The following is a 14237-nucleotide window of genomic DNA, read 5'->3' as shown; positions in this document are numbered from 1 at the left end:
CTTTATCAGTAACTAAAACTAAATCTTTCTTCGTGATCTGCCGTTCCTCTGCTATATTCTTTAACAGCTCAACGTAAGATTCTGTGGCATAGAATCGTACAGCTATCCTAATTCTAATTGTAATCCTAATTCCATGACATTGGTTTAAGTATTGGTCTCAATGTAGAGCAGGGGGATTGCTGTGTCAGTAAAATATCTTGGAGATGGCTCCAAAATGCACAGCAGATGAATATGAATGCAAATCCTCTGACATTGCTAGCTTGATGGTCCTTTGGTTGGCAGCAACGGAAAACACCCAGTCGTAGTTGCTGCCAACCAGAGCAAAGTTCTTCCATACGCTAGCTTTTAGTGCAGAGGGTTCCGGTCGGATTTCTTGCTCAATCCCGTTTGAGTCATGTTCTCTCTGGGTGAGTAGATGGCGCTCTTTCCTCTTATTGTCCTTAAGCGATGTTGGCCAGCACATGCGTCTGTTTGCTGGTGCGGTGAAGCTGGGGACTTGGCGCTTTCCTCTGAAAGCAGAGGAAAGAGGCAGTGGGCTGGCTTTGCATGTATTGAAGGAGAAGTCCGTACCCTTCTAGTGTCGGGAGCATTGCTAGTGCTAGCGGGAGCAATGAATGGGTAGGTCAATTGGCAATACCGAATTGAGAGAAAAGGTGAAAAATCGTCATCTTTCCATACAAAGACTATAGCCTCTAAGACAGTCGGGACAAGGCATTTAATATCTATGTTAACAGCTTGTCTCTACAATATATATATATAAATATATAGATAAATATAGCTTGCTGATGAAGCGTATCAATGTAGTAGCTAAATGACAACACATGGCACATACGTAACACATGCTTTTATGCACACAAGAAGCATAGTGAAAACACAATCTGTGGATAATTATGGGGTCAGGAAGCACCGAAATCTTTCTGTTCTGCAGCAAGACCTGGCAGGTCTCGAGCAGCCTGAAGGCCTTAAAGTTCTGTTTACTATAAAGGCACTGAAGTTATGCTGATGGTGGCACACATTTGCCAGAGTTCAACAAGCAGCTCCTCCATCATCCATCATCATACACGTCCCTTCACCTTTTCTCCCTCTCTCTCTCCTTTCTCTCTAATTGGCTGTTTTCTGAATTACTCATTCAGTTACATCGCTGACATCTCATCAAACAGGACTCGTGAGCATTCTGAAAATAAGATGATGTCTCCAGTCACTCCAGGGTTTAATCAGAAGGCTAAAGATTGACCTGTTTCACCTCCTACACCACCAGGTAACCCGCTCATGATTAAGCCCCCGACCTGGAAAATCCCCTCCAACTGTGAAAATCTGTTGGAAGGAATAAATCGGGGTCAAAACTGAGCTAAAATGACTGCAGATGTGTGTCCGGCTTAAGGGTTAGCTTAGCAACCCAACACCTCCTCTCCAGAACGTCATTAGAGGAACATCTGAGCGCTTTTTCGTTACGCCTGCTGGCTCGGTTGGCCCTTAAGCCAGCAGTCTGGGAGAACAGTGTTAAGCTGTAATGGTAGGAGGGTCTTCTTGACCCCCTGCTCCGGTCCTCTGAGGGGAATTATGCATTGGCTGGGCTGAGTGTCGGCTTGAGAGCGGGGGAGTTTCTCCTCAACAGATCGAGGCGCCCTTCCTCGGCCCGCTCACTGATATCCTCCTGATTCAGCCCGTTTACACTGGAGCCTTAGGGAGCATCCTGAGCAGCTCTCTCTCTCTGTCTCTCTCTCTCTCTCGCTCCCTCTGTTTCTCTCTCCCTCGGCTTTCGTTGTCTCCTTTGTTCTTTCTCTGCTTCCAGTCCCTCTGTTTCTCCCCTTTTCTTTTCTCCATGTGTTTTCACTCTCCCTTTCCCAATGTCCTATTTTCATTCCACCCTTCTCAATTGTTCCTTACTCATTACCTGTCTTTCTTTATGCTCTCACAATCCCTCATTTTCTCTTATTCTTTCACCTTTCTTACTGGTCTCTTCTCTCTCTGTCTCTTCCATGTTGTTCATCCTCTCTCTTTCTTTTCTTTTTATCACTATACTGCATTATTCTTTCATTCTACTCTCACCCTCTTTTATCGTCTCTCTTATCTCTTTCTGCCAGTTCTTCCTTTTGTTTCCTCTTTTTCTCTTTCTGTCTCTTCTCAATCCTCTACTTTCCACCATCGCTCTGTATCTGTTTTTTTTCTGTCTCTATCCCAATCTATCTTTCTCTCTCTCTCTCTATTTATTTCTCTCTATCTGTTTATTTTTCTCTAAATGTTTATTTCTCTCTTTGTTTTTTTTCTCTCTGTGTTTATTTCTCTCTGTCTCTCCATTTATTTATCTTGATTTCTCCATTTATTTCTCTCTGTCTGTCCGTTTATTTCTCTCTGTCTCTGTTTATTTCTCTGTCTTTCAGTTTATTTCTCTCTGTCTTTCAGTTTATTTCTCTCTGTCTTTCAGTTTATTTCTCTCTATCTCTGTTTATTTCTCTCTGTCTCTGTTTATTTCTCTCTGTCTCTCTGTTTATTTCTCTCTGTCTCTCTGTTTATTTCTCTGTCTCTCTGTTTATTTCTCTCTATCTCTGTTTATTTTTCTCTGTCTCTGTTTGCTTCTCTTTATCTCCCTTTATTAGTCTCTTTCTATTTCTCTTTCTTTACAATCTTAGTTTATTTGTCTCCTCTCTTCAAACACCTTGTTTTCACCTTCCTGTATCTCCATCTCTCTCTTTCTCAACTTTTCTCCCTTTGCTTTTCTCTTTCCTTCTGTTTCTCTCACAACCCCCTTTTCTCTTTATGAAACACCCGTCTCTCTCTCTTTCCCGCTTGCTCTTTCTCGCTCTTGTGTTCTCTCTCTCTCTCTCTCTTTCTCTCTGTCTGCTGTATGAAAGGATTACTGGAGGTAAAAAATGAGTTGAGGGATTAGAAATGAAATCAGTGTTCTGAGCTGCAGTAATATTGTTTTTGTGCTTTAGCCGTGTGCCGAGCACAACCTCAAACAAAGCGCACTTCTGTTTCTGACCGATGCCGCTGGTCAGGTGTGTGTGTGTGTGTGTGTGCGGCTAAAGTGGCTAAAGTGAGGCTAAAAGGACAGGTGGACAGACAGGAAGCCTGCAGGCAATGCTGGCCAAGTTTAGATAACAGGGAAACCACATGGCTCTCACAAATCAATAAGACATATCCCCTCACTCACTCCAGCAGATAAACACACACACACACACACACACACACAGATAAAGCTGCCACACACATTCTCTAAATTAGCAGGGAAATTTCACCCCTGTGGAAAAAAACGTATCTGTTCAAATACACACACAAACAAAACATACACACACGCACACACATTGGTCCTCCAGCCCACCCACACGCACATCAGTACACACCTAAAACCTAACATGCACTCACACACACACACATAGAGAAATCACATGGTTTCTGAAGCCATTAATGCTCATTACTGCTTTCAACCCTGTCAGAACCACTACATGCATATTTGTGTGTGTGTGTTTGAGGGGGGTGTATGTGTGTGTGCATGTGTTGTTGACGCAGTGCAGTTGCAGTAGCACCAGCGTTTCGAGAAAGTGAGAGGCAGCATTAAATATTAATACTCTAGACACATTATCCTTTATGACCACCACAGACGGTCAATCTGGAGAGCGAGCATCTCCAAGCCAAGTGAAGACAATTGTGTGCATGCCTGTGTGTGTGTGTGAGTGAAAGTGTAGACTTTACACAGACTGCTGGGCATTATATTAGTGTTTATAAATACACCAATCAGCCACAGCATTAAAACCCACTGTCTAACGTTTTGTAGGTTCCCCTCGTCCCGCTAAAGCAGCTCTGATCCGTCGAGCATGGGCTTCACAAGACCTCTGAATATGTCCTGTGGTATCTGGCACTGAGATGTTGGCTTCAGACCATTCTGAAGTCCTGTCCAGGCAAGCTAGCAATCATTTAACACATGCTTCAGTCAGCTTTGGGTGCCCATGGGTGCTGTGCTGTGCTGTGTTTTTTTGGCTGGTTTACGACACCAGGCCAATGTAACAAAAACACAGTCGTTATTCCAGAGTCTTACCGGATAATGCTGCTGTCTTCTCATTGTGTTCTCCTAGATCAGTGTGCTGTTAGCAAGCCAAAGAGATCATAACTAGTTAGCTTTTACCCTCACCTCCATTCACTTCACTGGGTTTGACTTTCTTGAGTCTTACCGGTTAAAAAGATAAGCCAGAGCTTTCCCTTCTGTAGTGTGTTTCGCTCCAGTTTTGTTCAGCTGAGGTAGTCCAGCTTGTTTTCGAGGGAGTGGATGATGGTAAAAGAATTAGATGTTGCCTAGCATGGACCCCCATTTGCCTATGCAGCTGTCACTTCATTGTATGCTGTGTTTAAACTACCCTTCTGTGGACACAAGCACGGTCACAAGGCCTAGTTTCTGTCTGAAGGTGATGAGCTGCTCTCTAGTATCAACAACACCTTATCTTTCCAAAGGCACTGTGGTGTTTTACGTCTTCACCCGTTCTAATCACTTCACTTTTGAAGGAGGAGGTTCACAGTATGTCGGTTCCATGTATCAAACTCTTATTATTAGATAAATACATTATTACATATTTGAAATTGTAGTGTCAATGAAAAATTCTAATAATTAAACTGACCAGACCTCACAAGTTTTGTTCTCTTATAATCACTGAGATTTCTAATTTACAAAAAACACCCCTGTTACCAATATCTGCCTACACATGAATTATAAAGAGATGCAAATAAGAAAACTATTAAGATTCATAAAAAGTGAGCGAGATAATTTATTGATTAATATTGCTGTATTAATCTGAACTATACTTATTGAGACCAATTAAGAACCTAAGCACTCAAAGCAGCATTAAGTCATATGTAATTAAACCCTTGTATGTGGTTTCAAGTCGGATGTCTGTACGTTACTCATTTTGACCAGTCAGATCAGATGTCGTGTTTTTTACCTCTGTGGTTCTAAACATGCATTCTGACATCCGCAGAAAAAGAACACATGAAATTCAATCTTGGCCTGTCAAACTGAGTCACATGTCTGGAAATGAGAAACTCTGAACCTAAAACCTTTCTCTGAACTCTGACTGTTATCTACTGACCGGGTCAGTCTACATTAATGTCCTGTTCATGTGGTTAAAAGAAAGTGCAGCACTGTGGTGAAATAGAGCATGATCATTCTGTTTGCCTTTCATAAGCATTAAGTAATGGGACACATCACCATCAGATTTAGGAAACAAATGTGATTTGCCCTGCAGTAAGAACAAAGCCTTAGAGTTAGAAAATCGCAGTTGTCATTAAAAGTTAATTAGTGCAATAATTCTATCTATGCTAATGTGTTTGCCAGTGAGTGATGAGGTAGGGTAGGTCTGAATGTTTCTAGTTGATTGAAGATATATCTGACAGTGGTAAGTGTTAATGTTTTCTATTTTCCATAATCTTACATTATGAAAAAAACAACTTTCAGCAGCCATTATGAAAGTCTGAAAATTATGAAAATGTCTTAGGATATGTGCAACATCTGTATGTCTTACTACCTGTGAAAAAAAGGACTACCCTGTGAGGCTGCTTGAGAGAACACCAATAGTGTGTAAAGCTGCATCAGTACAGTATCTTACTTTGACTAAAGATATAGTGTGTAATATTGGTCATTGCAATTTCATATGCAGTTTTCTATCATTTTAGTGTCTTCACTGTTATTCCAAAATATGGATTGGTACTGGTATGTAGTCTGCTTACACTGGACTTTGCCTGAGTGCTGAGTTTTGATGATACTTTGCAATGAGGCTGCCCTCAGGGTTGGGTTCATGGATGGCTTAAAATTAGTTTACATTGGTAAATAATTAGATACATAACCATGTTACAAGCCAATAAAAATGTGGTTATTAGACATGAATAAGGGGCAACAGTGACCACATTCATGTTATATATTGTATTATATATTATGTTATTATATTGCTGAATCTTGATTTGTTAATGACTTACGAACACTTATGTCTGAGGTTTAACATGATTGATGAATTTTATAAGCAGTATGACACTTATGCTTTTTTATGCTTATGATTTGTGTTATAACCTAATGAATAGCCATTATAAAAATAATTGTACATAATTTATAAATTGATTATAAATTTATGAATGAATTCCCTTGTTATGGATATAATGAACAATTGTGAAAAGTCCATTCTTGTTACACCTTCACTACGATGGCTCTAGAACATCCCACGGTACATGCCCGGTCCCCTATTATTATGCCCTTTTTGACATTAGTCAAATCCTTTTGCCACAACTGACTGCTGTGGCATTTGTGATGTCCCGGGCCAAGTTTATGAAACCAGAACCCCAAGACCGCTAACTTTGTGAGATGTTCTACAGCCATAATGAAGGTTACAGAGAATGAACTTCTCGCACTGTGAGTGCCTCCCAACAGCATAACAGTGGTGCCCCATGGGACATTGATGCCAAAGGTGAATGACGAGTCTGGTGAGTGGTACAGAGCAATCGATGCAGTTAACCTCTAAAGCGAACAGCTTCCATCACCAAATACGTTTCATGCCATGATGTCTCGGTAGTGTCATCAGTGGTTATTTCCACTGTTAAGAAGGCGGTCATAATATTCTAAAATGACATGTACTTGAGTCCAAGTAAAACTAATAGCATTTGAAAACACTCTGGAAAGCACAAAAACATTCCACTTTTACTTGTAAAAGTATATGTAATTGAGTAAATGTAAGCGTTCACTACCCTGAGGGCAGCTACCAATCTATAAAACATTTACTGAGATGGTGGATTCGAGGAACCTCATGCTCTGCACATTATATTTTAAGGTACATTATACTTTATTGATCCCTTTTACAGATGCCTAACAGTGTCCAGACTGGGAAGAATAAAACGTCACCAAGCAGAACAGCATTAGCTTGGACATTAGGGGTCAAGCATATTTGCCCAAGGCCACAATTGCAGAATGGTTATGTCTAGGATCCAGCAACTAACAACTCTGCAGTTTTGCAGCAGTCAATTCGGCCACTGCTGTGATTCAAACCCACAATCAGTTTTACGTTTCAATGTATTTTAGATTTTGTTCTTGCCACCTTTTATAATGATGTAACACAGCATAGTATATGTTGCACCTGGTTGATTTGCAAGCTGTTCTTGAAGTGAATTCAATGAGATATTGCTATGGTGGGCTGTATGTTACAATGTTTTATTATTCTAACTTGACAAAGAGAGAACAAGTGTTGGGCTATTTCAGAGAACACTCATTCTATCCGTTGTTTTTAAATTTGGGATAATGCTCTGCTTAATGCAGTACAAATGATAAACAGTGAACTTATACAGCCCTCTGATTGCAGGCCTGCTTGTCTTACCACTAGGCTGTCTGCTATTCAGATCAACAGTGTATCAGTAGTTATTCTAGTACATCCAGATGTCAGACGTTGCAGTAAACTACTACAATTAGACAATCCAGTGAGCTGGACAAATGAAAACTTTTCATATCCACCACTAATTCTCAATCCCTTTATGACCCAGGTCACTCGTGTTTAGGAGCCGGAAAAACACAAATGTCTAGAACATGGTGTCCCTAGGATAGGGACAGAGACCCAGTTTACTAGGACACATAGTTCTCAGTCTGGAACATGTCCTTATCCTTAAGAAAATAATGTAGCTGTATTATCTACACTGTAAAAAAAACAGCCATGTTTCAGCAGGATTGTCCTCTCTACTCTCTACTGTGAAATTCATTTTGTCAGTAAATAAACAGCCAGTTTTAGCAGAATTGTCTTATTATTCTGAGTCTAGAGCTCTTTAATGTGAAATCAATGCATTGTGACGCAGGAGCACTAGTTTATGGAGCTGGTGTGGCAGTAGCTGGTGGCAGTGCTGCTTTTCTCCGTGTTATTTCAAGAGATGAAATCATGGTGGATCAGACTGAGCACAAAGGAAACCAAGGTTATCTTTATGCTTTTGGGGATTTTTTTTTTTTGCTTTTTTCTTGTTGTACCAAACTCGAACCAAACCGTGAAGTCATGACTTTTGTGTACTGTTACACCCCTAATAGCTCATTTTATGGCTAAGCATCAAAGCAGGTTTCTCAAGTAAATGAGAAATATGTTAATTATAATACTGTCTCTCACATTTGTAAGAGTTTACAAATCACTTCACTTTTCCAACATCATTTTCCAACATGGCATTAAAAAATATTTTTATATATATTTTAATGGAAGGATATAGATATGGTAACTTTACCAGAGAAGATAAGCCATTTTGGAGCATTTCTATGAATCCATTCAAAAATTGACAAAAAGACAAAGATTGAGATACAAGGTTTTTGCATGACAGCACACAACTTCAACAACTGATCGTTCACTGCCTATACTATATTGCGACATCTATATTAGACTATATCGCTGCCTAATATATCCACCCCTTGACAGATGCCACTGTAGATGAAGATAATCTTTTTCATGCCACCTCTTAGTGGTGTTAACGTTATAGCTGATCAATGTATACCTGTAAATACTGTATCTTTCCATGTGTTTTCCAGTTTGTGTGCATTATGCTAATTGCAGTGCTCCCAAAGAGTAGAAAGCCAGCCCACCATTTTGCTCAGATAAGGGATTTTAAAGCAAACAAGGTGGAGGGGATAGAATGAAAAAAAACTGAGAGAACATGTTAAAAAATGACAGATTTGTAATTACAGCATTGATGGTCTGGCACTGCTTTATGGGAAGTGTCCAGGGACAGCAGTTTTGTAGTTGTTTTTGCTGAACATGCTTGCTGCAGCCAACAGGGTCACATACACTCCCCCCCCCCCAAACACACATTCACGGCTGTGAGATGAAGCTCCAGCAGCCGCCACACCTGTATGCTTGGATGCGGAACGAATTGCTGTCACTCGTTGGGGAAGCATGCTGTCAGCAAAACATCTTGTGTGTGTGGGGGGAGGGGGGGGGCATCTTGTTTGTTTTTATTGTGAATATCAAGTGAAGAAGATCATGACTACTACTACTACTATTTTTAACCATTTTTACGAATTAAAAATCTGTATTTCGGTATAAATTGTAAACAGGGCCTCAAACCAGTTCAAGGAATGGAAAGGAATACTGGAAACAAACTGAGTACAAAAAACCCTGTTGCAGGTCCCATTTCATGAATACCGATCGACCCAGTCTGTTTTAATCCTAATCCAGTTCAGAGTCTTGAGAGTCAGAGTCTGTGGTGTTCATTAACATTATTGCCTAGCTGCCAGCACTGAGGAGCGTTCTCAGAAGGTTATGACGCTAAAGCTAATACACGCACCCTATAGAAACCCAACTCATAGCACATTCACCCACTATAAAACAGTTTTTTCACATCAGTAGTCGACAACAGATATTAATCCAGAGTGTGCACCCCTACATACAAAGCGGCTTGAGTGGGAGGACGTGGGAGCTGAATCCAGGTCAGGGAGGTTAGCTCTAGAGGATTATAAGATAGTAGACACACTATCACTACACTAAACAGTCATTTTAAGAAAAGTCGCTACTGATTGAAAGAAATCAGTCCTGAATGTTTCCTTATAGGAACTCTTCCTAAAAAATAATGTGATATTCCTTCAGTATAAATTATGAGTATTTATTTATTTATTTGTTTATTTTAATTTGTCTCTTTTTTCTCAACAACTTGGATCACCAGTTGCCCGACCCATACTTACTTTCCCCTTATTACATGCAATGGTCTCGATACTGGGAGAGTGAAGACCAATCCACGCCTCTCTTTCCGAACTGCCGCTGATACAACTTCACCGAGCAACTTACTAAGCACCCGTGTATCCAGCTCTGCTGCACTGGCCAGCAGACACCAGGGCTGGGCAGCATTGCACTGGATTGAAGTGGAGAGAACGTGGCATCTACAGCAACGGCAGTTGTGCTCTCTCACTGCACCGGGTGCCGATGTCTAGCAGCATGACCAGGATTCTAACTAGCGATCCTCTGGTCGTAGTGACTTATTTCACTGGACCACTCAGAGCCTACATTAGCAGCACATCTCAGTATTGGCTGATATCCTGCATCAAGAGACTTGAATCAGATCAGGGGGTAAAATAACCAGATCAGGATACCCTAGAAGTAATATGTAAACACATAAAGTCCATATGTGGAACCTATGAGAACTATGGTTGTCCCAGTTCAGTTTTTTTGCCCTTGATCTGATATGAGAACATAAATGATGGGTGTTAACTGATACTGATCCAATCTTTGAATTTCTATAAATAATGCAGCCCATAATTTAGGTAATTAATAACTTTTTAACTGTTTACACAATGAGACATTCTGGGCTGTTTTATTTCATTTGGAAGCCTGTTTTTTAAATAATCATTTTCTATTGTCTTTAATATCTTTCAATACATTATGACTGGTTTCCGTGACCCTTCAGCTCCCAGTTTCTTTAAAACACTGCAGTAAAATGATTTCATGCTTGATGTTTGTATACCATGTTGTATTGTTTGATTTAGCCTGATGCAGTCGGTTTGTCAGTCAACGCAGATATCCGGTTGCATCATCTTATTACCCAGACCTACTAGCACATCCTCCTACACTTACCTTAATTCCATTAGTCAAATACTGAGTTTTGTATAACCATCACAACCACTAATGCACACTGCGACCAGACACACACATACTGCAAGAAGAATGCACCTGCAATCACTGTATTCTTCCTCCTCTCTAGCTCTCTCTGTGTCTGTGTCTTTCCCGCACCCAGTCAAACACTCATTAGGCTACATCCTCACTAATGAAGGCATATGTGAGTAAGAACAGCAGCCAGAACAAGTGAAGGCCCATCAGAGCCAGCAAAACTCGGAAGCAGCCCAGAAACCTAGACAATCCTGGCTAATCACATCCTTCCAAGATGGCACAAGGTGTTCCTTGCCATAAAATGAAGCCACGATGTTGGCAGAGTTGCGTAACCAACCAGCCTGCAAGGCTTAAAAGTATGTTAATGGCTAAAAAAAACAAGTGGTGCTAATGGGGTGGAGCTGAGTAGCCTCTAAGGCTGTGAGTCTGAACGATATATATACATAGATATATAATCACCAGCCTTCAAGGTTAATCTAGGGGACATACACATATACCCACAGATACCTTATGCCAGCAGAGCATGTGTGGCAGACCATCACCTTGCAAGGCTAGAAATGACCATTTTGGATTAAAAGTAGGCTATCTTGTATCACTGGTGTGCAGCTGAATAACAAACAATAAAAGTTGGCCAGTGGAGCTGTGTAACCTCCAGCCTGCGAAGCTGATCAATGAAGGTAAAGCTGTGTAACCACCAGTCTCTGATGCTGACCAATGTGGATAGAGGAAGAAGAAACACTTAATCACCATTTGTGTTGCAGTGTGACCTGTGAAATGAACACATACATGTAAGCACACACACACACATGGGCACACATGCCCAGGGTGGTGAGCAGCCCTGGCTGCAGCGGCCAGGGAGCTGGGGTTGGTTGCCTATTTCACTCGCACTCACAAGACTGAAGACAGTAAAAAAAAAAGAGTGTGCCCAAACATAATGACCTCACATGACCACTGGTGTGCTAGCCTGCTAGCATCAGAGCTAATGCTCTTATCCAGAGTTTTACTGTTTAATAGTGCACTGAGGTAGGCAAAGAAGTTGGTGCTCAAGTACTCTTCATATGTTGTGCTTGTGTTGGTAGGGAATAGAACACCAGTCTAATGCACAGGGCTAGTGGTGTTAAACAGTATATTAAACCAGCCATTTACTTTCATTTCCAACACATTTGCCAAAAAAAAATACTACAGACAACTTGGTGGCACTCCATTCCTCAGGCCCCATATGGTTGCAAGTGTCATGTAGGGCAAACATTATTTTACACCGTCCTGGGGGAAAAAAACAGTGTATTTTATTGCTGTTTTTTAGAAAGTTCGAGTAAATGCTGACCTTAAAACAGTTACAGTTCATAAAGCTAAGGTTGGGAAGTGTTTATTCGTAACAACACTGACACGAATCATAGTGATTTTTATTCAAACGTGGGAACGAGGAGGGAGGACAACTAATAGATGCCATTTATAATCGCTGATGTGAACTGGATAAGTGAAAGTGTCCACTTTATAAGAAGGGTTACGTTGTAGCTTCATCTGTTACTGCAAGACCTTTAGACCTTCATCCATGGTCAGTTATTGACCACAGGGCTGCTCTTTGGTGGTTAGACTCACTCTCAACCTAGTGGTGACACTACTGTAGGTAAAAAGCTTAGCAACACTGTTGCACAGTCATTCCACTGTTTTGTCAGTGTCGCTGCTATGTTGAGAACATGCAACCATCATCCATTCTCAGTAGTGGGCCTGGGGTCAAAAGTTGACCAGGGAGGTAAAGATTAATTGTAGGCCTATATATTGGACCTGTAATAGAGGTGAAACTCATAACGTAGACAGTCAGTAGAAGCAAAGATATTACACTGGATGCATTCTTAAAGCATTTTTTAGTTATCCATCTAAGACAACAAACACACATTATTATTAATATTAATATTATTAATCCCATTATTATAGTCAGTGTTTTCTTCCACATCAGCTGTGAAGATCTGGGTGGCCTAGCAGTTGCAGAGCTGCAGTTCTGATGAGGTTTGTAACATAACGCAACAGTGAGAAAAACTAGACTTATCCCAAGTTTTTCCTGCTTGTGATTTCATTGCAAGAACAGATGTGTTTAAGCTGTAATATTCTAAACTCACAATCAAGCTGTTTAATTAGAAAGAAAAGAAGAAAAAAGGCTGATATTCGCTTCTGAAGCATTTGGATTGGACGCACGGTTGCTGACACATCACTAGCACTGCTTACCTGATGTTGGCATGCTACATCTGGTGCAAGTTCACTCTAATGCACAGAATCACAGACTGAGATTTTCTAGTGAGGAGAAATGCCACTCAATTAAGTCTTCTCGGTGAAGGCTGTCATTTTTGAACACTTCTTAGCTCTAGTTATAAGCTGCTGTATCAGTGGTTTATGTGCCTTTATGACGTCAGTGAAGGCATGCTGCTTGCTTTAGGCTGCTTTCAGTCGGTGGAGCATATTCAGCAAAATGCATCTGAAATGTGAGCAGTCCTGCATACTTTGTATGGTGTGTTCATTTTTACCCATGCCCGGAAATGTTGGTCTAGGCAAGCAAAGCTTTTACGCTAAAAAGAATTGGAGATGCCGAGCTAATATTGCTAACAGGCACTGGAATTACACTGTCACCAATCATAACTCAGTAAATACAATATATGTCCAAATGTTTGTGGACATCCCTTCTAATGAATGCATTCTGCTTTTTTAAGTTGCACACATTGCTGACACAGATGTGCAAATGCACACACACACACACCCACAGCTTGTCTAGTCACTGTAGAGAAGTATTGCGAATAGAAAAGGACTCTCTGAGCAGATAAACATGAACCTTGGCACCATGCCTAATGTCAGACATAGTCTAGAAGAGAATTAAGCCCCCCAGTATTGAGCTGTGGAGCAGTGGAACTGTGTTCTTTGGAATGATGGTGCTCCATCCAACACTTTTGTATGTGAGGGGAGGGGAGGTGATTATCCAAAATCCTGTCCAAGGTGCTTGTGTTTTTGGTATAACAAGAGGGATAGTCCTCTGGTCCAGTGAAAAGTCTGAATAGCTTTTGTCTGAAAAGCTTTTGTTTTGTCCCACAGGTGTGTTTGCAACATTGACTGTTCCCACATAAGCTTCAACCCAGTGTGTGCCTCGGATGGCCGTTCCTACGACAACCCCTGCCAGGTGAAGGAGGCATCGTGCCAGAGGCAGGAGCGGATCGAAGTCAAGTTCCTGGGACACTGTCAAGGCAAGAAATCCGCCTGTTATTTAAAGGAATAGCTTTTTTGTGGAAAAATTACATTTCCACAGTATAGTTTTGCAGTGCAGTAAACTACTGTATGAGGCTAATGTGGCTAACAAATAATGAAAGCTTCTGTGTAACAATGACCTAGATTGTTCCTCACTTGTTTCAGATCACAGTAGGTTTAGCAGTAGAAAAAGAAAACAATGTAAATGTACCCTTAAAGGTACAATGTGGTTCTTATGATCCTGTGTTGTACCTTAATGAGACACTGAATTCACTTTCCCAGGAGAAAGGGGCACATCTGTACCTTTTCACAATCTGTTTTTTTTAATCGAAAAACAAAAGGCCTGAAGTGAAATCGGATTTCATTACTAAATGCACTGAGGACAAATCCTGAAGGGTATTACCACAGTAGTAAGAGTTA

General features: G+C 40.9%; 1 protein-coding gene across 2 annotated transcripts in view; it reads left to right on the top strand.

Annotated features, from left to right (window-relative positions):
- The window catches only part of tmeff2a (transmembrane protein with EGF-like and two follistatin-like domains 2a), a 132511-nt gene that overhangs the window by 108458 nt on the left and 9816 nt on the right, over nt 1-14237 (top strand). For both annotated transcript variants that reach the window (XM_072686497.1, XM_072686496.1), the window contains exon 6: nt 13668-13816. In XM_072686497.1, the coding sequence (XP_072542598.1) occupies nt 13668-13816 (149 nt within the window). The remainder of the gene's footprint in view (nt 1-13667; nt 13817-14237) is intronic.

This window comes from Salminus brasiliensis, chromosome 8 (assembly GCF_030463535.1).
Source record: "Salminus brasiliensis chromosome 8, fSalBra1.hap2, whole genome shotgun sequence".
Classification (NCBI taxonomy): domain Eukaryota; kingdom Metazoa; phylum Chordata; class Actinopteri; order Characiformes; family Bryconidae; genus Salminus; species Salminus brasiliensis.
This window is presented reverse-complemented; position numbering and strand designations above follow the sequence as displayed.